We start from the raw sequence: 27,546 nt of genomic DNA on the forward strand, positions 1-27,546 counted from the left end.
GATCTTCATTAACATCATCGCTGTGAACTCAGCCGATTTAGTGGCACAGTACACCCCCTTCGCGGGAAGTCCTATGGATGTCCTGACCCCACCTTGAAAATGCAGAATTTCCACCGCTGGCTCAGGGCCACGGCTAACTGGAAGAGGCGCGGGCACCCCCGGTGAACCTTCGCACGGCGAAGGTTCACCGGGGCCGCCCTTGCTGCCCCCACCGCTCCGTGGCGAGCACAGCACCGTGAAGCACTCGGGGGGGGGGGGGGGGTGAAAGCAACGGGCAAATTTGACCAGAACAGCAGCACTTCTTTATTTCTTTATTTTGGCTGGCCGCGGTGGCCACTGTGAACCACGCACAACAGAGCCGTCTTGTGGCATGCGAGCCCATCCGGCCGGAACCGCTCACTCCGGGCCCAAGTGCCTAGGTCGCGCATCGCCCATGTGACATGTCTCGGACCGTGTTGGTGAACATAAGGCAGATTTTAAACACGGTAGGACCAATACTACTGCCGTGGGTGATCGTTATTTTAATGCGGCTGGCTCACACGAAATTGATTTCTCTAAGACGATGGTGCTTTGCAAGCCTACTGGCTGTCAACAAAGATTCGTTCATGAAGTCATCCATATATACAAACAGATACAATTTCAACCGAGAGGAAGGCTGTAGACTCAGCAATCATTGGAAAGATGTCATCAACCACTTTGGGTCATGACTTGACTTGTGTTTGTTTGTCAATCAACCTCCACCGTCAGCAGTGTGGTGTGTGGAGCGGGGTGCAGTGATTTCCTGGCTGCCCTTTGCTGCATTGGCATTGTTACTGCATTGGCATTGTTACTGCATTGGCATTGCTGCTACATTGGCATTGCTGCTGCATTGACGTTGCTGCTGCATTGGCATTGTTGCTGCATTGGCATTGCTGCTGCATTGGCATTGTTGCTGCATTGGCATTGCTGCTGCATTGGTATTGTTACTGCATTGGCATTGCTGCTGCATTGGCATTGCTGCTGCTGCATTGGCATTGTTACTGCATTGGCATTGTTACTGCATTGGTATTGCTGCTGCATTGGCATTGCTGCTGCATTGGCATTGTTACTGCATTGGCATTGTTACTGCATTGGCATTGCTGCTGCATTGGCATTGCTGCTGCTGCATTGGCATTGTTACTGCATTGGCATTGTTGCTGCATTGGTATTGCTGCTGCATTGGCATTGCTGCTGCATTGGCATTGTTGCTGCATTGGTATTGCTGCTGCATTGGCATTGCTGCTGCATTGGCATTGCTGCTGCATTGGCATTGTTGCTGCATTGACATTGCTGCTGCATTGGCATTGCTGCTCTGCCCATACTGCTGGTACTGCTGACAAACTTGGGCTACGCCCATCTCCAAACCTTTATAAACCGTTTGCCTTTAGAGGATAACGCCTTTCCCTGATGACGACCGCTTGTGTTGCGATCGAAACGTCGTGATGTTTTTATTCACTTTATTTGTATTATTTTTTCTATCTACGTGACTTTACCGAAAGAACCAAAGAATACGTAGGCAAGAATTTGATCGAATCGCAGAGCACATTTTCGTCCAATCACAGGCCTTCTTTGGATTGTGCCTGCACCCCCCCCCCCTCCCCATGTCGTCCAATCACAGACCTTGATGGGGTGAGCGCTGACCCATTCGCGGTCCATTCCGATCAACCCTTGCCACTCATTCGGTTTCTCTGCAGAATTGTCGGGTAAGGATTGGAGGTTATGGATTAGGGTTACGGTTTTCGAGTTGGGGTTTAGGACCAGGGGTTAGGGTGAGGAGTTTTTACGATTTAGGTTTTAGTGGTTAGGTGGAATGGTTAAATTTAGCGGTGTGGAGGTAAGGGTTACGACTAGAGCTTCAGGGATTGGGGTTAAAGATGACGGTTGGAAGTTGGGGTTAGGGGTTCGTGTTTAAGGGTTCAGGGCGTAGGAGTTAGGGGACTTCGGTGCCCAAGATGACATTTCTCACCGTGCATCATTGGGGACCGTAGCCCCGGCCCATAAATAAACCACTCTGCATATGCTGCATCCCCTCCAGCAAGGACTCTACAAGCCGCACGTAGAGTGTAAAACCACCAAAAAATATTTCCCCACTAAATATTTTTTGGGAAAAGTCCGAACTTTGTCGCCGGTCTCCTTTCCTGATGCCCTGGCCGCGTGCTCCGGAATCACGATGCGGGCGTTCGGCGGGGACCAATGGGGAGCCACTTAACCCTTGTGGGGGCGGTGCTAGTGGCTGAGGGGGTGGTGCAAGTGGCCAAGGAGGTGGTGCTTGCAAAAGTGGGCAGGGCGAACAGAGGGGGAAAGGGGTACTTGCTGGCTCACCATGTGTCCCTTGGTTGAGACAGAATTAAGATACCATTGTGTTTAGATGTCAGATTTAATAAAGTGGCTTCTCAAGATGAATGGGCTGGTGGTCTCAGCCCAGTCGTTGATGAACACACAAACTGAAATTTAACAAAATCACGGCACTTTGTCAATCTGCTGCTGGATGAAGGCCTCCCTGCGCTGTGTCCATCATAGAAGCTGGTCTGACCAAACGTCACCATTCTGGTAATTTGCCACAGATGTTAGCCATAGCCGGGAATTGAACTCAGCTTACCGAGTTCAAAGGGCAAGCGTGCCAACTATTGCGTCACTGCTCCCGACACGAGCATCGTGTCAACCACAGTTGTGCCACGAGATTTGGCCGATTGTAGCGGTGCGAATGCAAACACGAGTTTTAGTGTCTGCTTGCAAGACACCTTCAATGTGCTCGCCCTCAATGGGGATGAAGAGGCCAATGAAGCAGGCATGGGAAGTGGGACCCAGGCGTCGACTTCCACGAACCTTTCTCCCTCCTGCACAGGGAGGTGGCGCTGCTTCCCGCCGAGAGTTCCAAACGGAGGTGTCCAATTGCTAACGTAAGGCTCTTGGAGGAGGTCGCTGTGCATCTCATTCCTGCGCAGCAGCTACTGCTGCTGCGGGATCTGACGGAGGCTGGAGAGCGATGGCAGTGTGGAGGTAGAGGTGGTGGTGGTGGTGGTGGTAGAGGTGGTGGTGGTGGTGGCGGTGGTGGTGGTCGTGGCGGTGGTAGCGGTCGTGGCATCACCGACGTCTTCGTGTGGATCTTGGTAAAACACGGAGTCGGTAGCGAGTTCAAATCCTGCATGAGGGTTGACTCATCATCCCTCCGGGGTGGGTACGTTAACAGCGGCCACCCAAATGGAGTGGACCAGACTGGCCGCCTGCCCCGTGAATGTGGAATTTCCACCGCAGGCCCGTCACGAGCGTCAACCAAAAACCCGTGGGGGCGGGGAGGGGGACAATTATTGGCGGCGGCGTCGCGAAAATCGCACGGCACGTCCACGGAAGACGCCCGGAGCGGGAGAGGGGGAGAGACGGTGGCGATCCATCGACGCTCCACGATTCCGCCGCTCCGTCTCCCTCGGTGCGGCTGCGGGGGTGGCTACTGCGGCTTGTCGGCCAGGCGGAATGCCTCGAGGAACTCGTTGAAGTCGATGGAGCCGTCTTGGTTGAAGTCGATGGAGCGGGCGAGGCCGAGGACGTCGTCATCGCTGACGCCCTCCTGCACGTGAGAGCTCAGCAGGCGCCACGCCTGGCGGAACTCCTCGAAGGAGATGAGGCCTGCATCGGGGCGGGGGAGAGACACGCGTAGACACGCGAAGAAAGAGAGATACAGGGAGATACAGGGAGATGCACGGAGACACAGAGAGACACATGGAGAGGCGGAGAGACACACGGAGACACGTGGAGACACGTGGAGACACGGAACGAGATGAGGTCTGGCTAGGGAGGAGAGACACGGAAATAGGCGGAGATGTGGAGCGAGATGAGACTTGCTCAGATAGAGACACGGAGGCATGTGGGGACACGGGGGGCACGTGGGGACACGTGGAGACACGTGGAGGAGACTCGCACACGGGGTCAGAGCTGAAAATCGCGAGGCACGGGAGAAGCGTCCGTCATGGGTATCGCACCGCAACTTACAGGGGCAATGTGACGAGCGGTCGGTATTCACAGCCAGGCAACGGATTCTCACAAACATGACAACCCTGCCCAGAGCCATCCTCCTTCAGCTTCGCCGGGGCGAGAGCCGGAACAATGGCGATGACCGGCGCCTCGCCGTTACGACGCCAAAGCGCCGCCAGACGGATGAATTCGTCTGGCTGTGTTCGGGCGGCGGAGGGCCTTACGACACCAATCTTGGCCAGATCATTAACGTGGCGGCCTCGCCCACGAATCGAACTGTGGACTCGGGATATCATCTTAAACGCAATTTACACAGCGCCTTAACCAAGGGGCTTTACAAAGAGTTAACAACGGTACAACAACGACAACAACAACAACTCGTGTGTAAATGTAATGGTGGAGATGCGATGAATGAAATGGACGAGAGGGAAGCAATGGGGGCGAATCTGTGATGCGTGATTTCGGTGAAAGAGAAATTGATGACAATAGATGATGATGATGATGATTGGGGTGAATGAATGATAGCCATATGATGAGAATTATTATTATAATAATAATTCTGAATGAATGGGAAATGAGTGATATAATGAGAATATGAAGAGGAATGGTGGTGGTGGCTATGAGAGGGAGATTAAGGGGGGGTCGTGGGGTGAGCTAGAGAACAATAAGCGAGTTGTGAGGCAGGAGCGGAAACTCGTGATGCTCGGTAGCGAGGGGTGACTCTCAAGACGTGAGCGTGGAAGTGAGGACGACTACTGGAGGGACGCTCTCGTGGCTCTCGTGGCCGTGCCCACCCGAGTGGTCTTGGTCGATGGCGTGGAAGATGGACTCGAGGCTGCTGCGGTGCCGGTAGATCGTCTCTAGGAGTCCCGGCTGCATGCCCTGCAATGGCACGATCACAACAGCGGCCCTCACGGCACGGTCGCAACAGCGGCCCCAATGGCACGGTCGCAACAGCGGCCCCAATGGCACGGTCGCAACAGCGGCCCCAACGGCACGGTCGCAACAGCGGCCCTCGCTCGCACCCTCCCGTGGTGCCACTGCGTCGTTGATGCCGAGTGCCGTACTCCTTCGAGCGAGGCTTGAACATTGCACCTTTGGGTCTGACCACGAACACCACCGCCAACACCGCCGACACGGCCGCCACATCAGCACTGCCACCACCACCACCACACGCCTACCACCACCGCTACCACCAGACCACCAACATCAACACCGCCACCGTCGCGCTGCCGGCGCCGGTCTCCGCGCACCGAGTGCAGCTGCGTCTGCCCGGCGTGCCGCTCGGGGAAGCAGCCGGCGTAGGCGACGGAGCCGCCGGGCGCCTCGGCGGCACCGCCGCCGCCCCCGGTGGCCCCCGTGAGCTGCTGGTGCAGCAAGCGCCACGGCAGCCCCAGCTGCAGCTCCTGCTCCACGAGCAGCGCCCACTCCGATACGGGCACCAAGCCTGGCACACACGGGGACAGGGGGGCGAGGGGGGCGAGGGGGGGAGAGAAAGGGGGGTGTGAGAGAAGTGGGAGAGAGGAGAGAGAGGGGGTAGAGGGGGGAGGAGACAATAATAACGACAACAACAATAATAACGACAACAATAACAACAATAATAACGACATGAGGTGCGTTGAAGCGACCGACCGGTGTGCTCAGGGTCCGCACGCTCAAAGGCGGCCATCAGCTGACTGCGGTGAGCGAGCAGCTTCTCCTGCAGGGCCGCAATGGCCGACTGCTCCACAGCGCTCACCCTGCAAGGCATGGCACACATGGGTGTGTGTGTACACGTGTGTGTGTGTACACGTGTGTGTGTACACGTGTGTGTGTACACGTGTGTGTGTACACGTGTGTGTGTGTGTACACGTGTGTGTGTACACGTGTGTGTGTTTACACGTGTGTGTACACGTATGTGTGTGTGTACACGTATGTGTGTGTGTACACGTGTGTGTGTGTGCACACGTGTGTGTGTACACGTGTGTGTGTACACGTGTGTGTGTGTACACGTGTGTGTACACGTATGTGTGTGTGTGTACACGTGTGTGTGTGTACACGTGTGTGTGTGCACACGTGTGTGTGTGTACACACAGGGGAGCGATAGTGTAGCGGTGTGTACACACAGGGGAGCGATAGTGTAGCGGTTAGCGCGCTGCGCTATGAACCTGGCGACCCGGGTTCGATTCCCCCTCACGGCCAACACCAGTGACGATTATCTGAACCCGTCCCGGGCCTCCCCTAGGTCGACTCAGCCTCAAATGAGTACCTGGTGCGGTGTGTAAACATTGCCACTAGGGAGACAAAGGCGGTCGGGCGTGGTGCTGGCCACCCACCCCCTCGTGTACCGTTCCGGCCTTCATAGGTGCTCGCTAACAGCACTTGCCCCTACAGTCTGTTAAGGCTATATGGGGGATATTTGTCTTTTTATATTTGTGTGTGTGTACACGTGTGCCGGGAAAGGTCCTGGCAAGGATTATCAACATCGCCTTGCCAGGCACGCTGAGGAGAGGCTTGCGGAGCCCCAATGCGGTTTCAGGAAAGGGCGGTCCTGCACAGATGCCATATTTTGTGTCCGTCTGCTATAGCAGAGGTGTAGGGAATTCCAACAAGACCTACATCTCTGCTTTATTGACCTCGTCAAGGCCAATGATACCATCAGTAGGCCTGGGCTCTGGGTTGTTCTTCGTGCTTTTGGAGTCCCTGACCCCCTGCTCACGATCATTAAGGACCTTCATGATGGTGAGCGGGCGCGGGTAAAACTACGTGGCCGGGAGTCAGAGCCATTCCCTGTACACCTTGGGGTGCGACAGGGATGTCCTCTGGCTCCCACATTATTTAACATCTATTTTGACCACGTAGTTCGTGAAGCCTTCAATAGCTGTACCGGGGGAATCTCCATTTGGTACAGATATAATGGGAGGCTGATCGATGACCGGGTGCAGTCAAGGGATGGCTCCCTATTGCTCAACCACGTTATGTATGCCGATGATTTGGTAATAGCTGCTCATTCAGAGGAGGAGTTGAAGATGCTGCTGCTGAGACTGGAGCGTGCCACTAGGAGATGGGGCCTTACCATCAGCCCCACCAAAACTAAGCGCCTGCCTGGGTATTTTGTACCATTGGACACTCCACCCCCACAACTCCCAATCGGTGATGGGGCAGTTGTGGAGAGAGTGGAGAGTTTCCCATACCTGGGCAGTGTGCTAATGACCGGCTCCAGTTTAACAGCAGAGGTCTCACTCCGAATCAGTCGAGCGGCAATATCTTTTCATCGGTTGCGTAACGCTGTGTGGAAGCTACCTGGTCTGTCGCTCCGCACTAAGCTTCAGGTCTTCTCGGCCACGGTCATTCCCTCCCTTCTCTACGCTTGCGAAACGTGGACCCCCTTAATGGAACATCTTCGCCGGTTAAAAACATTTAGGCTAGCCTGCCTACGATCCATCCTGGGTTTAACCAGGCTGGATTGTGTGAGGAGCTCACAAATCCTTGAAAGATCTGGGCAAGGTCCCATCAGTGAGCTCCTCCGGCAGGCAAGGCTGCGTTGGCTGGGTCATGTAGCCTGCATGCCCAGCCACCGCATGCCGAAACAGCTTTTGTTCGGCCGGATTGAGGGGACTAAATGGGCGTGGCACGGGCTAGAGAAGAATTGGAGTGATGTGGTACAGGAGGACGTGGAGCTGAGTTGACTTGCCGATGACTGGTACCAGCGGTGTCAAGATCGGCCTCTGTGGAGGAGGCTCGTGAAGGACGCTACTGGGCAGTTGGAGGCAGTCGCCCTCCAACAACAACGGAGGGCGGAGGAGCGACACTCACAACAACGAGCGGAGCGCCGGGTGGCTAAAGCACAGCAGGTTGGCACAGTAGGGGGCACAGGTGGTGCATCAGCAAGTCATCTCAGTCAGTCGACCCGTGGCACCTGGGTCTGCCCCGTGACCTCCTGCCAGCGGGCGTTCGACACTTCACGTGGCCTCAAGGTGCACATGGCCTGACACAAGCGTCGTGGTGACGTCACCGCCACTTAGTGGCGAATGGCGGTTGTTGTTGTGTATGTTTGTGTGTGTGTATGTTTGTGTGTGTGTGTATGTTTGTGTGTGTGTGTATGGCACAAGCATCGTGGTGACGTCACCGCCACTTAGTGGCGAATGGCGGTTGTTGTTGTGTGTGTGTGTGTACACGTGTGGGGAGCGGAATCAATACCCGTTGACTCGTCCAACACCAATGACGATTATCTGAACCGGTCCTGGGCCTCCCCATAGGTCGGCTCAGCCTTAAAAGAGTACCTGGTACGGTGTGTAAACATCGCCACTAGGGAGACAAAGGCGGTCGGGCGTGGTGCTGGCCACCCACCCCCTCGTGTGCCGTGCCGGCTTTCATCGGTGCTCGCGAGCGGCACTTGGCCCAACAGTCTGTTACGGGCTACACGGGGGATCTTTGTGTGTGTGTGTGGATATTGGGCTCTGCTTGTGTCTGTGCGAGGGCACCTCTGTCTCAGGGTGAGCTTGCGAGTGGCCTTGCCCACTTGGTACTGCACAAAGCTGGGCGTGAGCTCGGGCCCCAGGCGCATGTAGGCCCCGCGGTTGCTGCCCACCTCGTAGTAATTGGAGGCAGAGAAGATCGTGATGACCTGCGGGGGATGAAGCAGCAACAGCGGTGCGGTCACAACCGCCGGTCGCTCGTCCAGGAGAAGCCTGTGCCACGCGAGTGGTGGATTGGGTGCAGGAGTGAGGGGTTGATAGTGGGTGGGTGGAGTGGGTGGAGTGGGTGGGTGGGTGAGGGAGTGGGTGGGTGGGTGATTGATTCAGTGGGTGAGTGAGTGGGTGAGTGGCTCGGTCATTGATTGAGTGGGTGAGTCAGTAGGTGGGTGGGTGAATGAACGGGTAGATGTTTGAATGAGTTGTTTCCATGAGGCTCCTGCCAGGTCTTACAGTGGGGGGTGATGATGATGATGATGACTGCTTTCTACGATTCCACTCGATTAATTTGCGGTGCCATTCAGCACATTTGGGACGTCACTCCGGCGTACAAATAGCAAACGCTGCGGCAACGACTTAATAACAACGACGAGGATTTCAACTTGGAGAGCGCACACAACGTTCGGGTCGGAGGCACGAGGAACCGCGGAGACAAGCAGAAAGGCAGCTGCCAACAATTTCCCAAGCTCTGCGGTCCTCGACGTATGCAGATGTTTTAGGGCAATTCAAGAGCGTTAATGAATGCGGGAGAAAATCAGAGCACCCCCAGAGAAAACTCACGGACGCGAGGCAGCACAACACTCCACCCCGTACAGATGGGACAGAGGGAGAGGAGTCCATGCTCGTTGAGCCATCTCCTGGCGAGCGAGGGTACACGGCATCCAGCTGGGACGGGAGCTTCACAACGTTTGTGCGATCGGCCAACCCTCGCCTCCGCCGTCTGGCGGCGATCGCAGTGAGTGCGTTTGCGTCGGCGTGTGCTCGCCTGCGCTCACCGTGGCTGGCAAGCGTGAGGATCCTTTTAGCTCCGGTTTATTTTTTTGCCAAATTTGGAACATTAGCCCTTGAATCAATGTTATCTGGCTTCCTCGCGACTCTAAACTCGAGTTTTATTCATATCGGATGATCGCTACGAGAGTAATCGTCACCCCCTGTACAGACTGATGGACAACATGGACAGATGGATGGACAGATTGACAAACGGGCGGACGCACAGATGGACGGATGAACACATGGATCGACGGACAGACAGACAGGCGAGCGGACGGGTGGACGAACGGACGGAGGGATGGACAGACGGACGGGCCGACGGACGGCCACGTGGACGGACGGACACACGGAGAGACAGACGAACGGCCACATGAATACGTGGACGGATGGAAAGGCGAGAGGATGAGCGGACAAATGTATGGATGGACAGATGGACGGACGGACGAACGGAGTGATGGATGGCCGCACGGACGGATGGACTCACCTGGCTGCTGAACAAACGGATGAACACACGGATGGACGGATGAACACGTTGGACAGACGGACGGGTGGATGGACGGACGGACGGGTGGACGGACTCGCCTGGCCACCGTGCGTGCGCTCGTATCCCTCCTGCTTGCACTCGTGTGACCGCACCAGCAGCTGCAGGCCGTGGCGATGCAGCATGTGGCGCGTCACGTCCGGCCCGAAGTAGCAGCCCCCACCGCGGTACAAGTTGGGGGTGCAGCCCTCCTGGGGCACGGGGTCACTCCACAGCACGTCCACCACCTAGCGAGAGAGAGTTGGAGAGGGAGAGTGAGAGTCGGAGAATGAGAGAGGGGGGGTTTTACATAAAGCAAAACATTTAAATAAAAAAAACGAAATGATGAACGAAGCAAAGTGCCGACTACACCGGCACTTTCCTCTGATCGTAAAAAAAAGAGTGAGAGAGAGAGAGACTGAGAGAGTGAGAGAGTGAGAGAGAGAGAGAGTGAGAGAGTGATAGAGTGAGAGAGTGAGCGAGAGTGAGCGAGAGAGAGTGAGAAGGAGTGAGAGAGAGAGTGAGAGAGAGTGAGAGAGTGAGAGAGTGAGAAGGAGTGAGAGAGAGAGTGAGAGAGTGAGAGAGAGTGAGAGAGTGAGAGAGAGATTGAGCGAGAGTGAGGAGTGAGAAAGAGAGTGAGAGAGAGAGTGAGAGAGTGAGAGAGAGTGAGAGAGTGAGCGAGAGAGAGAGACTGAGAGAGTGAGCGAGAGAGTGAGAGAGAAAGTGAGAGTGTGGAGTTGCTGTATGATCTTCCGACTGCCTGTGAGACAGCAGCGAGAGTGGGTCAGAGGGACAGAAGAGTAAAAGTGAGGGAGAGAGCAACCCAGACCCGGGGCTTGAACCCAGGTGGCAATCATCTCCGACGCGGCCATTCCGACGCCGGACACGGCCGCGTGGAGCCGGACACGGCCGCGTGGACCCCGCGCCCCACGCGACCTGCTTCCACTCCTCGTCGAAGTTGACGTCGTCGGACACGGAGGAGTGGGCGGAGCGCTGTTGACGAGGGGACGACGAGGGAGAGGAGTCGGCAGGAGGAGCGTCGAGGCCCCGATTCGTCCGTCGCTTGGGCGGCCTGAGAGCCGACACGTACTGCGCAGACAGAGACGGAGATCCCCAACCACCCCCGGCGTGTGCAGCCCCGACGGACTTTTAGGTGGGAGGGCAGCAAGGGGAGCAGCATGCAAGGAAACTCCGCGCGGTGGGCGTCATCGTCAGCCGGGGAGTGGTGTGGTGGTGGGGGTGCAATGGGGGGAGTCGGGGGATTGGGAGGTGGGGGTGATGGGCGGTGGGGGTGTTGAGGGAGTGGGAGAGAGAGATGGAGGGGTGCGGGTGATGGGGCGGTGGTGGTGTTGCGGTGGCTTGTGGTGAGCGGGTGTGACGGAGGGGTGGGGGCTTGGCGGGATGGTGAGGGTGATGGGGAGTGGGGGGAGTTACGGCGGGGGTGGCGAGGTTGGTGGGGTGTTGCGCGAGGCGAGCTGGCGGGCACCCGGTGTCGGTCGATGCGGGCCAGCAGCTCCAGGTCGGTGGCTGCCGACAGCCCGCCGTGCACCACCAGCACCTTGCGGTCCACCACGGTGGCGAGCGGCAGCCAGCTGAAGAGGTCCCGCACGACGCGCGCCATCAGCCGCCCGTGCACCTGCGGACGCTCCGGCACAGCCCCCACCGCGGTCAACGCCCGGCACGCTCCCGCTGCCGGACACAACCGCGGATCCCGGCCATGCCGGCCTGGCATCTCCGACACGGCCATGGTGACAAACGCAGAAGCGGCGTATTCAGGGTGGATTTGGGCCGACTCTATGTCCAGATGTCTTGGTCGAGGGAGGGAGAGCCCCCACACTTTGCCCCACCACACACCAACTGCCAATCACAGCCTTTACTGGACGCCACGGTGGCAAGGAGATGTTTACTACCTCGCCTGGTATACAGGAGCGCGTGGGTTCAATCTCGATCACAATGCCTGCTGTGTGCCAGTATTTGGAGTCTGCGCGTCTCTCTCCCTGTGGTCACGTGGATTTTTCTCCGGATCCTCCGGTTTCTCCCTCCACATTTAGAATCAATGTCACGCATTTAGAGTATTTGGCTGCTATACATTCCGACGTGACAAGCCACTTCGTTGAGCTATCATTTGTGATAGCCAGATAGTTTCTGAAAAAAATCTAAATAGCTCAGTGGGCCTTACCTGATAAAATAAAAAAAAAATCGTTTAGTTAAGAGTTTAATAGAGAGAGAGAGATCCAGCCCAGGAATTTTACTTTTGACCCAGGATCTCTGTGGTACCGGCTCAGTATCTCAGACGTGGCCATTGTGAACCCCCCCGAGGGAGAGACCCAGCCCAGGCACTCAGTGTCATAAACCCCTCCCAACACCCAACACAGCCAAGTGTAATACATTACCACAGAATGTACAAGCGTTTAACGTGTCTCTTATGATTGTTTCCGCTTGCACCGATGAGTTAAGGGTACATTCCTCACTCACCCACTCACCATGGGGGGTGAATTCGAGAGTGATTCTCATTCACTCACCCACCCAGGTAGCAGCGACCAGATTGGCGACGCTTCACTTGGCGCTGCGCCAAGCGTCGTCAGGTCAAGGCCACGGGCACTCGGACAAAGCGACGCAAACGCAATCAGGACAGGCAGCCGTGCCACGTTACCTTGTACTTCATCAAAATCTCCTTCGTGAAGCCGTACCTGAAATGAGACATCAGCAGCAGCCACAGTGGCAGCAATAATTAGGATGTTGTTTAATATATTTAAAAATGCATTTGTGTATTTGGGCAAGTTTATTGGGTGTAGATCGCCGTCTCTTGCCCGCAGGCTTCAGAAACGCCAACACCGGCCAGAGGCAGCGACGAGAAGCACGGAGAGGCGCACGGGGTCAGGGATCGCGACGGGAGGCGGGAGAAGGTCAAGGGTCACGGCGGGAGACGGGAGAGGGGCAGGGATCTCACGCGGGTCAGACGGGGCGAGCTAGGGAGGGCCGTAGGGAGGGGAGTGGGGGAGGGGGGCCAGCCGGCTCACCGCGTGTTCATGACGTAGTCTTCGTGGTTGCCGCGGTTCAGGAAGACGTCGTGCGGGTGTGCGAGCAGGAAGGCGAGCAGCACGAGCAGCACCTCCAACGAGCTCGAGCCACGGTCCACAAAGTCGCCGTTGAAGATGTACGGCCGATCGACACCCGGCAGCCCGTTCTGCACGCCCGCGCAGGACGCACGCACGCAAAGACAAAAATCCCCCATATAGCCTTAACAGACTGTAGGGGCAAGTGCTGTTAGCGAGCACCTACGAAGGCCGGAACGGCACACGAGGGGGTGGGTGGCCAGCACCACGCCCGACCGCCTTTGTCTCCCCAGTGGCGATGTTTACTACACACCGCACCGGGTATCCATTTGAGGCTGAGTCGACCTAGGGGAGGCCCAGGACCGGTTCAGATAATCGTCACCGGTGTTGGCCGTGAGCGGGAATCGAACTCGGGTCGCCGGGTTCGTAGCGCAGCGTAGCGCTAACCGCGACACATGCACACAGGCACGAGTGCGCATGGGAGGCAAAGTGTCCACCCAGCATAGCCTGCATGATTCGCTAACGCATGTACAACGTTTCAGGCGACAGCTCTTTGCCAAATGCACGTGGATGCGTCGCTGGAGGAAGAGGGGGGGGACGTCACCGAACGTACGGCCTGGACCCCACCCCCCCGAGGCCATGCACGGCACGATTGGTGAGGGGATTGCAGTTGTGTTGTTGATTGCGTTGGTTGTAATCAGTTGTGCTGATTGCGTTAGTTGTGTTACTTGTGTTAGTTGTGTTACTTGTGTTAGTTGTGCTGATTGCGTTAGTTGTGTTACTTGTGTTAGTTTTGTTAATTGTGCTCGTGCACCACTGCTAACGCAGAGGAGTGGGAGACTGGGCTCCACGCAATGAACGGAGCGAGCGAGTGACTGAGCGAGCGAGTGACTGACTGAGTGAGTGGGCGAGTGACTGAGCAAGTGAGTGGGCGAGTGAGTGACTGAGTGAGCGAGTGAGTGACTGAGCGAGTGAGCGAGTGAGTGACTGAGCGAGTGGGCGAGTGAGTGACTGAGTGAGTGAGTGAGTGACTGAGCGAGTGAGTGAGCGAGTGGGCGAGTGAGTGACTGAGCGAGTGAGTGAGTGACTGAGCGAGTGAGTGACTAAGCGAGTGAGTGAGCGAGTGAGTGACTGAGCGAGTGAGCGAGTGAGTGACTGTGCGAGTGAGTGAGTGGGCGAGTGCGTGAGCGGGCGAGTGAGTCAGTGGGCGAGTGATTGACTGAGCGAGTGAGTGACTGAGTGAGCGAGTGAGTGACTGAGCGAGTGAGTGACCGAGCGAGTGAGCGGGAAAATGATTGACCGAGTGAGCAAGTGAGTGAGTCAGTGAGTGAGCCAGTGAGCGAGAGAGTGCGTGAGTGAGCGGGCAAGTGAGTGAGTGGGCGAGTGAATGAGCGAGTGAGTGACCGAGCGAATGAGTGAGTGAGCGAGTGACAGAGTGGGTGAGTGACCGAGCGAGTAGCGAGCGAGTGAGTGGGCGAATGAGTGAAAGAGTGGGTGAGTGGCCGAGCGAGTAGCGAGCGAGTGAGTGGGCGAGTGAGAATGAGTGAGCGAGCGAGCAAGTGAGTGAGCACTCGTCACCTTGTAGAAGATGAGGAAGAGGTCCTCCAGCTGCCCATGGAGGTCCCCTGCAGACACAGACATCGCAACGCTGCACTGCCTTGATATCAGAGTATACTGCAATGCATTGCATTACATTGCATTAATCTAGAGTATATTACAATGAATGACATTGTATTGCTATTGGAGTGTATATCACAATGCATTGTGTTGCATTGTATGACATCGTATTCTATGATCTTGCATCGCATCGCGGTGACATTTCAGTTCAACGCGACGCACCGTACCGTGTCGCACCACTCGCGTTTACCCCGTACCGCACCGCACCGCACCGCGGTGCCGTTGCCGCCGGCCGTACCGCACACGGTGATGTCGCGCCTGTTGGCGGTGGAGGCGTGGCGCACGGTGGGCAGGTGGTGCAGCAGGCTCCTGGCCTCCAGCAGCAGGCGCAGCGCGAAGCGAGCGTGCAGCACCTGCGCTGCGAGGTGGGGGCGGGGGAGGTGGGGGGATTGGGGGGGGGGGCACGGCGAGGGGGGAGGAGGAGGGGGGGGGGGCAATGGGCGGGGGACTTGACCCGCCAGCCGGGACTTGACCTCGCGACCTTTGCGAGTTGCTCGCTCGCCACGATGGAGCTTTACGCGACGCTCACCTCTGGAGAAACATTTCTTGAAAAATCGGAATAATAAGCAGAAGGAGAACCGGGTGGGGGGAGGGGTAGCAGCCTCAGCTCCACAGCCAATCATTGCCCCTCCAGAACCAGGAGTTGCCATCGAGTGAAGCCCCTAGTGCTAGGGGGTGGGGGAGTTCGTCCACGTTGTGGTCTGATTCACTTCTTGTTTGTGCAACCCCCCTCCCACCGCCCGACGTGTGAAACCGTGGCACGGTGCCAGCGTTTCGGCCAATCGCGAGGCTGAAACTATTAGGCCATCGGCTCGTCGGCGGCTTAGCTTTCGTACACCACGTGATGATTTACAGTCAGTCAATCTTCGATTATCCGGCCGCTGCCAACATTATCCGGCGGCCGCGGGCCAAAAAACACCACGTCATACAAGAATGTGCAAAAATAAGCTATTTTAAAAATAATGATGATGCAGTGATTATATCATCCAGCGTTTTTGAAAATCTGGCACCCCCCCCCCACCCCCCCGAAAGCCACCGGACAATCGATAATGGACTGTCAGTTTCTTTGGCGGTATCGCGTGACTGAGAGTCCTAACGGCCAAAAGCATTGACAATGAATCGTAACATTGGCCGTGAGACCCGACGTGTTGAGTCTGAATAACATCTCCAGCACCAGCGCGTGAACCCAGGCCCACGACGCCGCCGGCTCATCGTCTCACGGCCACCGTGACGCTGCCCGGCCCCTCCGAGCCGTGCACGCGTGCCTGCTTCTTCTTGAAGGCGTTGACGAGGGCGACGGCCTGGCCGGGCGCGAGCGGGAAGTCGAGCCGCGGGCCCGTGTAGTCGCCGGGCACCTGGATGGCGTCGCACAGCGCAGACTCCTCCTCGCAGCTGCCGCCCGGCGGGCGCCCGAGCCAGCGTGGAACCTCGTCTGTGCACGGCAGGCCGGAAGATTTCCTTCACCGTCGTCGCCGCGGTCGTTCTGACAATCGTTATCGCGCTGCTGGGCCGGGTCAGCGGCCCCGAGCCACGGGTGGCGTCGCCGCCGACAGACCCCGAGGAAATCCGCGCTGCACGCGGAGACAGCGTGGCAGTAGGCACGTGGGTCACGGGGACTCCTGACTTGGAACTTGCTTTAGTGTTCGGGTTTGGGTTACAGTCATCATCGTCAGAATTTTGACTGCTAAACTAAACTACTGAATTCTTATTTTTACCAGGTAAGGCCCAATGAGCTGTATAGCTCATTGGGCCTTACCTGGTAAAATAAGCGACCCGGCCACAAATGATAGCTCAACGAAACTATAATTTAGAGGGAAAAACCGGAGGACCCGGAGAGAAATCACGTGACCACAGGGAAAGACGTGCAAACTCCAAATATACACGGTCAGGATCTAACCCACGACCTCCTGTATACCAGGCGAGAGAGATAACATTTTGCCACCGGGTTAGAGTCAACATCATCGCAAATTCGACTGCTCAATAATGTATCGGTATGCACCGCCAGCTGATATTATTATTTTATCATCACAATTACAGAACCCTTTGCTCTGTAACGGAAAATAAGAGACAGCCCTCATCTCCATGCTCTGCTCGCATTCCCCCTGTACTCGGAGCACTGAACAGAATCTGCTTTAACATAGTAATAATAACATGCAAACATGCATTGTGAGGTTGTTTTACTTTCTCTAGGATTTTAAGAATATTCCGGCAAAATAATTACATTAATAGAAGCAACAAATGGAAGAGTTGAAGCGATTTAAAATGCACCGTGCCGGTCTTCTGCATGCGTTCGTCCCACGTCCCCAGTGTCCCGATCTATTCAATGTCTAGGAGATGTTTATTTATCACGCAAAACGCCCCGTGTAGCCAGTTACCCAGCAAGTTTCGGTGGCAACAACCCAAAGCCTCCGACAATAGAGTTAGAGTTGGGGCGGACAGGAGCCCAGCCAGCAGCCAGCCAGGAATCTCGAGGCGTAGATTATTTTTTATCGCAGTGTGATGCAAACTCTCAGATCAAATTTCGATTTAAAGCTTTCGTGACTGCAGGGATTCATATTCTTGGTTCTTTCGGGAAAGTCACATAGAAGGGAAATAATAAAATAATAAAAATAAAACAATAAAATACAATTCTCACGACGTTTCGGCCACAACGCAAGCAGCCGTCCTCAGGTGAAGAAACAGAACTGTCGGAAAGACAGCGTCCTAATGTTCTATTTTTATTATTTCCCTTCTACGTGACTTTACCGAAAGAACCAAGAATATTAAAAACTCCACTCACTCATGAAGACAACCCCCCCCCCCCCCCTTATAGTCTGCACAGGCTGTGAGGGCACGCGCTGTTAGCCAGTTCCTATTAAGGCGAGTACAGCCAACAAGGGAGTAAGTGGCCAGCACCTGACTGCCGTTGACTGCCGTTGTCTGCCGAGTGCCAATGTTTACACACCACACCAGCTGCTCACTAAGGGCTGAATCAACCTCGAGGATAGTTGTCACTTGTGTTGGTTGTGAGCGGGAATCGAACTCGGGTCACCTGGTTCATAGCGCAGAATGCCGACTGCTGTGACACCGCTTCCCAAAGACAAAAATCACCCATATAGCCTTTACAGACTTTTGGGGCGAGTGCTGTTAGCGAGCACCTATGAGGGCCGGCAAAGCACACGTGGGAGTGAGTGGCCAGCACCACGCCCGGCTGCTTAATAGCGATGTTTACACATCGTACTAGGTATTCATTTAAGGCTGAGTGGACCTAGTGGAGGCCCAGGACCAGTTGAAATATTCGTTTCTGTTCTTGGTCGTGACAACTCGGGTCGCTGGGTTGGCAGCGCGGCGCCCTAACCACTGCACCCACTCACTCTTCAGAACGGGGGGCGTGCGGGGCGGAGATCACACAAAGTCCACGCAGAAAAGAACCCGAGTCGGGAATCGAACCCAGGCGGCCGTAGCCGTGAGCGAGGCGCGGACGCCGCTGGGACTCACCCTCTCCGCCAGCGCCGCACTCCCCCGGCTCCCGCGGCGTGTGCTGCTCGATGAGCGAGCTGAAGAAGTTGTGAAGCTGCCACGCAGAGGGACAGAGGCGACGGTGGGTGGTGCAATAATAACAACGACGACGTTCGGCCCCCTGTCAGTCGACTGCCGGACGAAGGCCTCCCCTAGACCGTGCCGGCCACGGGGGTTCTTTGGCCGTGCTTCGCCACGCCGGTCGGTGCGGGTCGGCGAAGGCGCGAGGCGGGATCGGTAAGGGTGTCTGCGAACGAGGCCCAGGTCTCGGCTCGCGCTCGGCACGGCCGTGACCGGCGACGGCCGCGTGGGATTTCCGGAGGCCTCCCGGCTGGCGTGGCGCTCCCCCCCCGCCCGTGCCACCGCCGCTCACCTTGAGCTGGTCCTGCTCAGCCGCGTACTCGATGGACTGGAAGATCTTCCAGGTGCACTGCCGCCGCGCCTCCAGCCGGGCCACGTGGCGCCGGTACCACCGCTGGATCAGCACCGCCGACTTCATGGCTGCGGCGACGCCGACAGAACCGCGAGGGAGGTCGCCAACGACGACGGCCATGGTTGTTATCGCCGCGGCGCCCTCCCCCGACTGGACGTGTGCGAAAAAAGAGCTTCGTAGCTCATCGGATTTGTCGAGGAAGAATAAAGATTCTGATACTTGGCGACCCGCGTAGACTCACGCATAGTTACGCACAGACCACGTAGACTCACATGTCACACACAGACCACGTAGACTCACATGTCACACACAGACCACGTAGACTCACATGTCACACACAGACCACGTAGACTCACATGTCACACACAGACCACGTAGACTCACATGTCACACACAGACCACGTAGACTCACATGTTACACACAGACCACGTAGACTCACATGTCACACACAGACCACGTCACACACAGACCACATAGACTCACATGTCACACACAGACCACGTAGACTCACATGTCACACACAGACCACATAGACTCACATGTCACACACAGACCACGTAGACTCACATGTCACACACAGACCACGTAGACTCACATGTCACACACAGACCGCGTAGACTCACATGTTACACACAGACCACGTAGACTCACATGTTACACACAGACCACGTAGACTCACATGTTACACACAGACCGCGTAGACTCACATGTCACACACAGACCACGTAGACTCACATGTCACACACAGACCGCGTAGACTCACATGTCACACACAGACCGCGTAGACTCACATGTCACACACAGACCGCGTAGACTCACATGTTGCATACAGACCACGTAGACTCACATGTTACATACAGACCACGTAGACTCACATGTCACACACAGACCACGTCACATACAGACCACGTAGACTCACATGTTACATACAGACCACGTAGACTCACATGTTACATACAGACCACGTAGACTCACATGTTACATACAGACCACGTAGACTCACATGTTACACACAGACCACGTAGACTCACATGTTACACACAGACCACGTAGACTCACATGTTACACACAGACCACGTAGACTCACATGTTACATACAGACCACGTAGACTCACATGTTACACACAGACCACGTAGACTCACATGTTACACACAGACCACGTAGACTCACATGTTACATACAGACCACGTAGACTCACATGTTACATACAGACTACGTAGACTCACATGTTACATACAGACCACGTAGACTCACATGTTACACACAGACCACGTAGACTCACATGTTACACACAGACCACGTAGACTCACATGTCACACACAGACCGCGTAGACTCACATGTCACACACAGACCACGTAGACTCACATGTCACATACAGACCACGGAGACTCACATGTCACACACAGACCACGTAGACTCACATGTCACACACAGACCACGTAGACTCACATGTCACACACAGACCACGTAGACTCACATGTCACACACATACCACGTAGACTCACATGTTACACACAGACCACGTAGACTCACATGTCACACACAGACCACGTCACACACAGACCACGTAGACTCACATGTCACACACAGACCACGTCACATACAGACCAGTGACAAACACTGTCATAGACCGCCCCCCCCCCCCCCCGCCAGAGATTGCTGTCATGTTTACTGACGGACGGCGCGTGTCGGATGAGGGGGGCGAGGCCGAGGGCCCCGTCCCGGAGCGAGTCGACCACCAACCTCTCTCGGTCTTGTTCGAGGCCGGGTAACGGCACGGGCTGGACGTGCCGCAGCCCATGGCGTGGGCGGTGACCCTCGCCGAGTCGGCAGCCCCCCTCAGCCCCCCCCCCCCCCCCCACCCGACCGGCTCCCCTCACTGCCGCTCCTGGGGCTCTCCGTCTGCGGGGGGAGCGGTGCCGCAGCGGTCAGCGACGTTTATCTCGACCGGTCCTGGGCCTCCTTCCCCTAGGTCGACTCGGCCTCAAACGAGTACCCGGCGCGGTGCGTAAACATCGCCACTGGGGGAGACAAAGGCGGCCGGGCGTGGTGCTGGCCACCCACCCCCTCGTGTGCTGTGCCGGCCTTGAAAGGTGCTCGCTAACAACACTTTCCCGTAAAAGTCTGTCCAGGCTACAGGCGGGATATTTGTCTTTGTGTGTCCGTCTGCCCGTGTGTCTGTCCGTCTGCGTATCCAGCAATCCAGGACAGCCAGCCACTAGCTAGAGCTTGAACCCAGCCTCTCAGCGCTCAGCGTCTCCGAAGAGGCCATTATCGACCCCGAAGAACGAGACGCCCAGACCCAAGGCTCGAAATACGAATCCCAGAATCTCAACAGTGCCGGTTTACCATCTCTGACACAGTCATTATGAAGCGCCTCCTACTAATAATAAAGGTGTGCTTATTCATGCGCCTACAGTATAGCCGCATTGATTCACAAATGAGAAACCGCGGCGTGCATCCTCAGCCGACTCGAGAGCCCCATTCATCCCTGGCTCAAAGCCAGCGGTGAATGCGTTACCCGGGGCGCCGTGACGGGGCCGGGTAACGGCATCGACGGCAGCGTCCACGCCGAGCGAGAACGCGCGGGCAGAGGGAGCCCCCGAATATCGCCGTCTGAATCACCCTGCCTCTCGCCCACACCGTCTTGGGCCACCACACACTCACCCACTCACGCACTCGCTCGCTCACCAACTTACACACTCACCCACTCACGAACTCACCCACCAACCCATTCATTAATTCAATCACTCGGCGACTCGCCTACTCACCCACCCACTCACTAACTCACCCACTCTATGAACCTGCAAAAAAAGGAGGTTGGGGTTGGTGGATCACCTACAGATCGTTTTCGGCTATGGGACGATCAACTAGCTTGTTGGCAGAACAGCAAGTAGGTGTGTTGGCTCTCATCGTCATTGTCGTCACCATCATCACCATCGTCGTCACCATCATCACCACCACCATCACCACCATCATCATCAGGACCGATCCACTGCCACCGCCCTTCCCACCGTTGTGTCCTGCCGAAGTGCCTCGCGGGCGATCTGCGCACCCACGTGGTGGCAGGGACCCTCATTAACGCGAGCCGTGATACTTTGGGCTTTTCTGAACAAATAAAAAAATCACACCGTTGATTGTATTATTTATTTACCTTATAATTAGAGTGGCTGGCTGGAGCAGGGGTTTGTGGCATTTAGAGTTCTGCGATAGTATAATGAATGTCGCGGGGTTTAAAGCCGGGTAATTATAGCGGCGAGCAACTCAGGATGATCAATCGGCACTGCCAAAGGAAGCTATCTGCCCATGCTGCCTACTGGGGGGCCCTTGGGGGCTCTCCACGAGGAGCGGAGCCACGAGTTGGGCTGCTCGTGCGTGGCGGTGGCTTGGGGGGGGAGGGGATGGGGGGGTGTTTAGGGACCTCGTCCATCCAACAGTTGATAGACCAAGCGTGGAGCGGGGCCCAGTGGCAAACCGCACCGCGTGGGGCCCCCTCCCAAAGTGCGGGGCCCGGGGCAGTCGCCTCCGATGCCGCCGTTCAGCCCTGGGGGCACGGCTCTGAAGTGAAGGGTTTTACTTTGTAGGAGTTTGTGTGTGTCATTGACCCGTGTCACCTCAACGATAACGGTGAAGAGCAGCGCAAGCACGGCAAAGCGAAGCAAAGCAAAATATAAATCAGAGCAAACACCAACAAATTAGGATCGCAATGATGACCAACATAATAATGACGTTTTATCCCTTTCCAAGATGCTCCTCTTCCATCATTTCGATACCGGCAAAAAAGGTCCCAGCGTGCTGCCTGGGAACAACAACAACAACACGACTGCACCTCGCGGAGCGAGAGCGGAGAGGGTGGCAATTCTATTGGTACTACTACTGCTGCTTGCTGGTACTACTACTGCTGGTACTACTACTGCTGGTACTACTACTGCTGCTTGCTGGTACTACTACTGCTGGTACTACTACTGCTGGTACTACTACTGCTGCTTGCTGGTACTACTACTGCTGGTACTACTACTGCTGGTACTACTACTGCTGCTTGCTGGTACTACTACCGCTGACACTGCTATTGGTACGAATACTGCTGGTACTACTGCTACTGTTGGTACTGCTGCTGCTACTCCTACTGCTGGTACTACTGCTACTGTTGGTACTACTACTACAGCTGCTGCTACTCCTACTGCTGGTACTACTGCTACTGCTGCTACTACTCTTACTGCTGGTACTACTACTGCTGCTACTCCTACTGCTGGTACTACTCCTACTGCTAATACTGCTACTCCTACTACTGCTACTCCTACTACTGCTGGTACTACTACTGTTGGTACTACTGCTGGTACTCCTACTGCTGCTACTGCTGGTACTACTACTACTACTGCTGGTGCTACTACTGCTGCTGGTACTACTGCTGATACTACTACTGCTGCTACTAGTACTACTGCTGGTACAACTGCTGCTACTACTACTGCTGCTGGTACTACTGCTGGTACTACTACTACTGCTGCTACTACTACTACTGCTGGTACTACTGCTGGTACTACTACTGCTGCTACTACTACTGCTGCTGGTACTACTACTACTGCTGCTGGCACTACTACTACTGCTGCTACTACTACTTCTGCTGGTACAACTGCTGCTACTACTACTGGTACTACTATTGCTGGTACTACTACTGCTGGTACTACTGCTACTGCTGGTACTACTACTACTACTGGTACTACTACTGCTGGTACTACTACTGCTGGTACTACTACTGCTGGTACTACTGCTACTGCTGGTACTACTGCTGCTGGTACTATTGCTGCTGCTGGTACTACTGCTGCTGGTACTACTGCTGCTGCTGGTACTACTGCTACTGCTGGTGGTACTACTACTGCTGGTACTACTACTACTACTGGTACTACTACTGCTGGTACTACTACTACTGGTACTACTACTACTGGTACTACTACTACTGCTGGTACTACTACTACTACTGGTACTACTACTGCTGGTACTACTACTACTGGTACTACTACTACTGCTGCTAGTACTACTACTACTGGTACTACTACTGCTGGTACTACTACTGCTGGTACTACTGCTACTGCTGGTACTACTACTACTGCTGCTACTACTACTGGTACTACTGCTGGTACTACTACTGCTGGTACTACTACTACTGCTGGTACTACTACTGCTGGTACTACTGCTCCTGCTGGTACTACTGCTGCTGGTACTATTGCTGCTGCTGGTACTACTGCTACTGCTGGTGGTACTACTACTGCTACTACTGCTGGTACTACTACTGCAGCTGCTACTACTACTACTGCTGCTGCTGCTACTACTACTGCTGCTGGTACTACTGCTACTGCTGCTGGTACTACTACTGCTGGTACTACTACTGTTGGTACTACTACTGCTGCTGGTACTACTGCTACTGCTGCTGGTACTACTACTGCTGGTACTACTACTGCTGGTACTACTACTGTTGGTACTACTACTGCTGGTACTACTACTGTTGGTACTACTACTGCTGCTGGTACTACTACTACTACTGCTGCTACTACTACTGCTGGTACTACTACTGCTGGTACTACTACTGCTGGTACTACTACTGCTGCTGGTACTACTAATGCTGCTGGTACTACTGCTGGTGGTACTTCTGCTGCTGGTGCTACTACTACTGGTACTGCTGCTAGTACTACTACTACTGCTGGTACTACTACTGCTGGTACTACTACTGCTGGTACTACTACTGCTGGTACCACTGCTGGTACTACTACTACTGCTGGTACTACTGCTGCTGGTACTACTACTACTACTGCTGGTGGTACTACTGCTGCTGGTACTACTACTGCTGGTACTACTACTGCTGGTACCACTGCTGGTACTACTACTACTGCTGGTACTACTGCTGCTGGTACTACTACTACTACTGCTGGTGGTACTACTGCTGCTGGTACTACTACTGCTGGTACTGCTGCTGGTACTACTACTGCTGGTACTACTACTGTTGGTACTACTACTGGGACTACTACTACTGGTACTACCGCTGGTACTACTGCTGGTACTACTACTGCTGGTACAACTACTACTGCTTGTACTACTACTACTGCTTGTACTACTACTGCTGCTGGTACTACTACTGGTACTGCTGCTGGTACTACTACTGCTACTGGTACTGCTGCTGGTACTACTACTGCTGCTGGTACTACTACTACTGCTGGTACAACTACTGCTGCTGGTACTACTGCTGGTACTACTACTGCTGGTACTACTACTGCTGGTACTACTACTGGTACTACTACTGCTGCTGGTACTACTACTTCTGCTGGTACTACTACTACTACTGGTACTACTGCTGGTGGTACTACTGCTGCTGGTACTACTACTGCTGGTACTGCTGCTGGTACTACTACTGCTGGTACTACTACTGTTGGTACTACTACTGGGACTACTACTACTGGTACTACCGCTGGTACTACTGCTGGTACTACTACTACTGCTGGTACAACTACTACTGCTTGTACTACTACTACTGCTGCTGGTACTACTACTACTGCTGCTGGTACTACTACTACTGCTGGTACTACTACTACTGCTGGTACTACTACTGGTACTACTACTGCTGGTACCACTACTACTGCTGCTGGGACTACTACTACTGGTACTGCTGCTGGTACTACTACTACTGCTGGTACTACTACTGCTGCTGCTGGTACTACTGCTGGTACTACTACTGCTGCTGGTACTACTACTGCTGCTGGTACTACTGCTGGTACTACTACTACAGCTGCTGGTACTACTACTACTGCTGGTGCTACTACTGCTGCTGGTACTACTACTAGTGGTACTACTGCTGCTGGTACTACTACTGCTGGTACTGCTGGTACTACTACTACTGCTGGTGCTGCTGCTGGTACTACTGCTGCTACTAGTACTACTGCTGGTACAACTGCTGCTACTACTGCTGCTGGTACTACTGCTGGTACTACTACTGCTGCTACTACTACTACTGCTGGTACTACTGCTGCTACTACTGCTGCTACTACTACTGCTGCTGGTACTACTACTACTGCTGCTGGCACTACTACTACTGCTGCTACTACTACTTCTGCTGGTACTACTGCTGCTACTACTACTGGTACTACTATTGCTGGTACTACTACTGCTGGTACTACTGCTACTGCTGGTACTACTACTACTGCTGCTACTACTACTGGTACTACTGCTGGTACTACTACTGCTGGTACTACTACTACTGCTGGTACTACTACTGCTGGTACTACTGCTCCTGCTGGTACTACTGCTGCTGGTACTACTGCTGCTGCTGGTACTACTGCTACTGCTGGTGGTACTACTACTGCTACTACTGCTGGTACTACTACTGCAGCTGCTACTACTACTGCTGCTGGTACTACTACTACTGCTGCTGGTACTACTGGTACTGCTGCTGGTACTACTACTGCTGGTACTACTACTGTTGGTACTACTACTGCTGCTGGTACTACTACTGCTGCTGGTACTACTGCTGCTGGTACTACTGCTGCTGGTACTACTACTGGTACTACTGCTGGTGGTACTACTGCTGCTGCTACTACTGCTACTGCTGGTACTACTGCTGGTACTACTACTGCTGGTACTACTACTGCTGGTACTACTACTACTGGTACTACTACTACTGGTACTACTGCTGGTGGTACTACTGCTGCTGCTACTACTGCTACTGCTGGTACTACTGCTGGTACTACTACTGCTGGTACTACTACTGCTGGTACTACTACTACTGGTACTACTGCTGGTGGTACTACTGCTGCTGCTACTACTGCTACTGCTGGTACTACTGCTGGTACTACTACTACTGGTACTACTACTGCTGGTACTACTACTACTGGTACTACTACTGCTGCTGGTACTACTGCTGGTACCACTACTACTGTTGTTGTTGTTGCGGTGAGCCACAGCCATCACTCTCCTCCTCCCCTCTCCGCTTCGCGCTCACCTCGATTCCCCGGCCGTGGGCAGGAGGAGTTAATGACCGCGACTAGCTGGTGATGTTCACAAGGGCGTGCACGGCAGTAGTACTTGTTGTTGGTCTTGTTGTTGTTCTTGTTGTTGTATAATCGATGGAGTTAGCTACCCAGCAGCGGGTGACACTCGCGAGTGATTGCGGTGGTGGTGATGATGCTGTGTGATGCTGCAGGCGCCGTGTGTACGTGTGTGCGTAGCGGAGAGCGCAGGGATTATGGCGATACAGAGTGCGTGTGTACGCGTGTGTGTGCGTGTGTACGCGTGTGTGTTAGTAGTGTGTGTGTGTGCTAGTAGTAGTGTGTGTGCTAGTAGTGTGTGTGTACGCGTGTGTAGTGTGTGTGAAGTGTGTGTACGTGAAGTGTGTGTACGTGTGTGTGTGTACGCGTGTGTGTGTCGTGCCTGTGGTTGTGTGCAGATCTGCCCCGTGCCCCACAAGGTTGCGCAATGACACAACATTCACGTTGAGAGGCGCCGGCAAAAGGCGCCGCCCGTACAGCCCCAACGGAATGTCAAAGGCAAGTGCTGTGAGCGAGCACTGATTACATTATCAAGGCCGGGACGGCGCGGAGTGGGGGTGGGGTCTGGCCATCTCGACGCCCCACCCGCCTTTGTCTTCCCAGCGCCGGTGTTTATTGCACATCGAACCAGTTACGCACTTCAGGCCGAGTGATGGGACGCAACAACCATCGGCTGCTGTTGAGATCCTCTCCCGCCCGCTGAATCCCATCCGTCCGCTGCCCTGGCCCCAGCCTCTTCCCGAGACGTCCCGGCAAGCGTGGAAGAGTAGACCAAATACCCTCTTATCCGTGAGCTCCCTCTCGAGGGGGGGGGGGCAGGGGGCTGGTGAAGGGGCGAGGTCCTTCCCCCAAGCAGGGACGTGGGCAGAGCAAAGTTGCAGGGTCTGCGCCTCTACCG

General features: G+C 55.1%; 1 protein-coding gene across 1 annotated transcript; it reads right to left on the reverse strand.

Moving 5' to 3' along the window:
• Window positions 1-297: 297 nt before the first annotated feature.
• On the reverse strand, window positions 298-27,546 carry LOC116955688 (serine/threonine-protein phosphatase with EF-hands 2-like). Its single transcript, XM_076053404.1, has 17 exons — window positions 26,603-27,546; window positions 20,362-20,520; window positions 18,556-18,683; window positions 18,162-18,237; window positions 15,950-16,116; window positions 14,923-15,037; window positions 14,586-14,632; window positions 12,972-13,138; window positions 12,605-12,641; window positions 11,438-11,587; window positions 10,888-11,040; window positions 10,014-10,199; window positions 8,451-8,593; window positions 5,620-5,726; window positions 5,241-5,434; window positions 4,782-4,869; window positions 298-3,642 (listed from the first exon to the last, which is right to left on the reverse strand). The coding sequence occupies exons 2-17, from the start codon at window positions 20,417-20,419 to the stop codon at window positions 3,464-3,466; spliced, it is 1,995 nt and encodes a 664-aa protein (XP_075909519.1). The 5' UTR covers window positions 20,420-20,520; window positions 26,603-27,546; the 3' UTR covers window positions 298-3,463.

The sequence above is a fragment of the Petromyzon marinus genome, chromosome 61 (assembly GCF_048934315.1).
Source record: "Petromyzon marinus isolate PM22_M1 ecotype Great Lakes invasive population chromosome 61, UKy_Petmar_22M1.pri1.0, whole genome shotgun sequence".
NCBI lineage: Eukaryota > Metazoa > Chordata > Hyperoartia > Petromyzontiformes > Petromyzontidae > Petromyzon > Petromyzon marinus.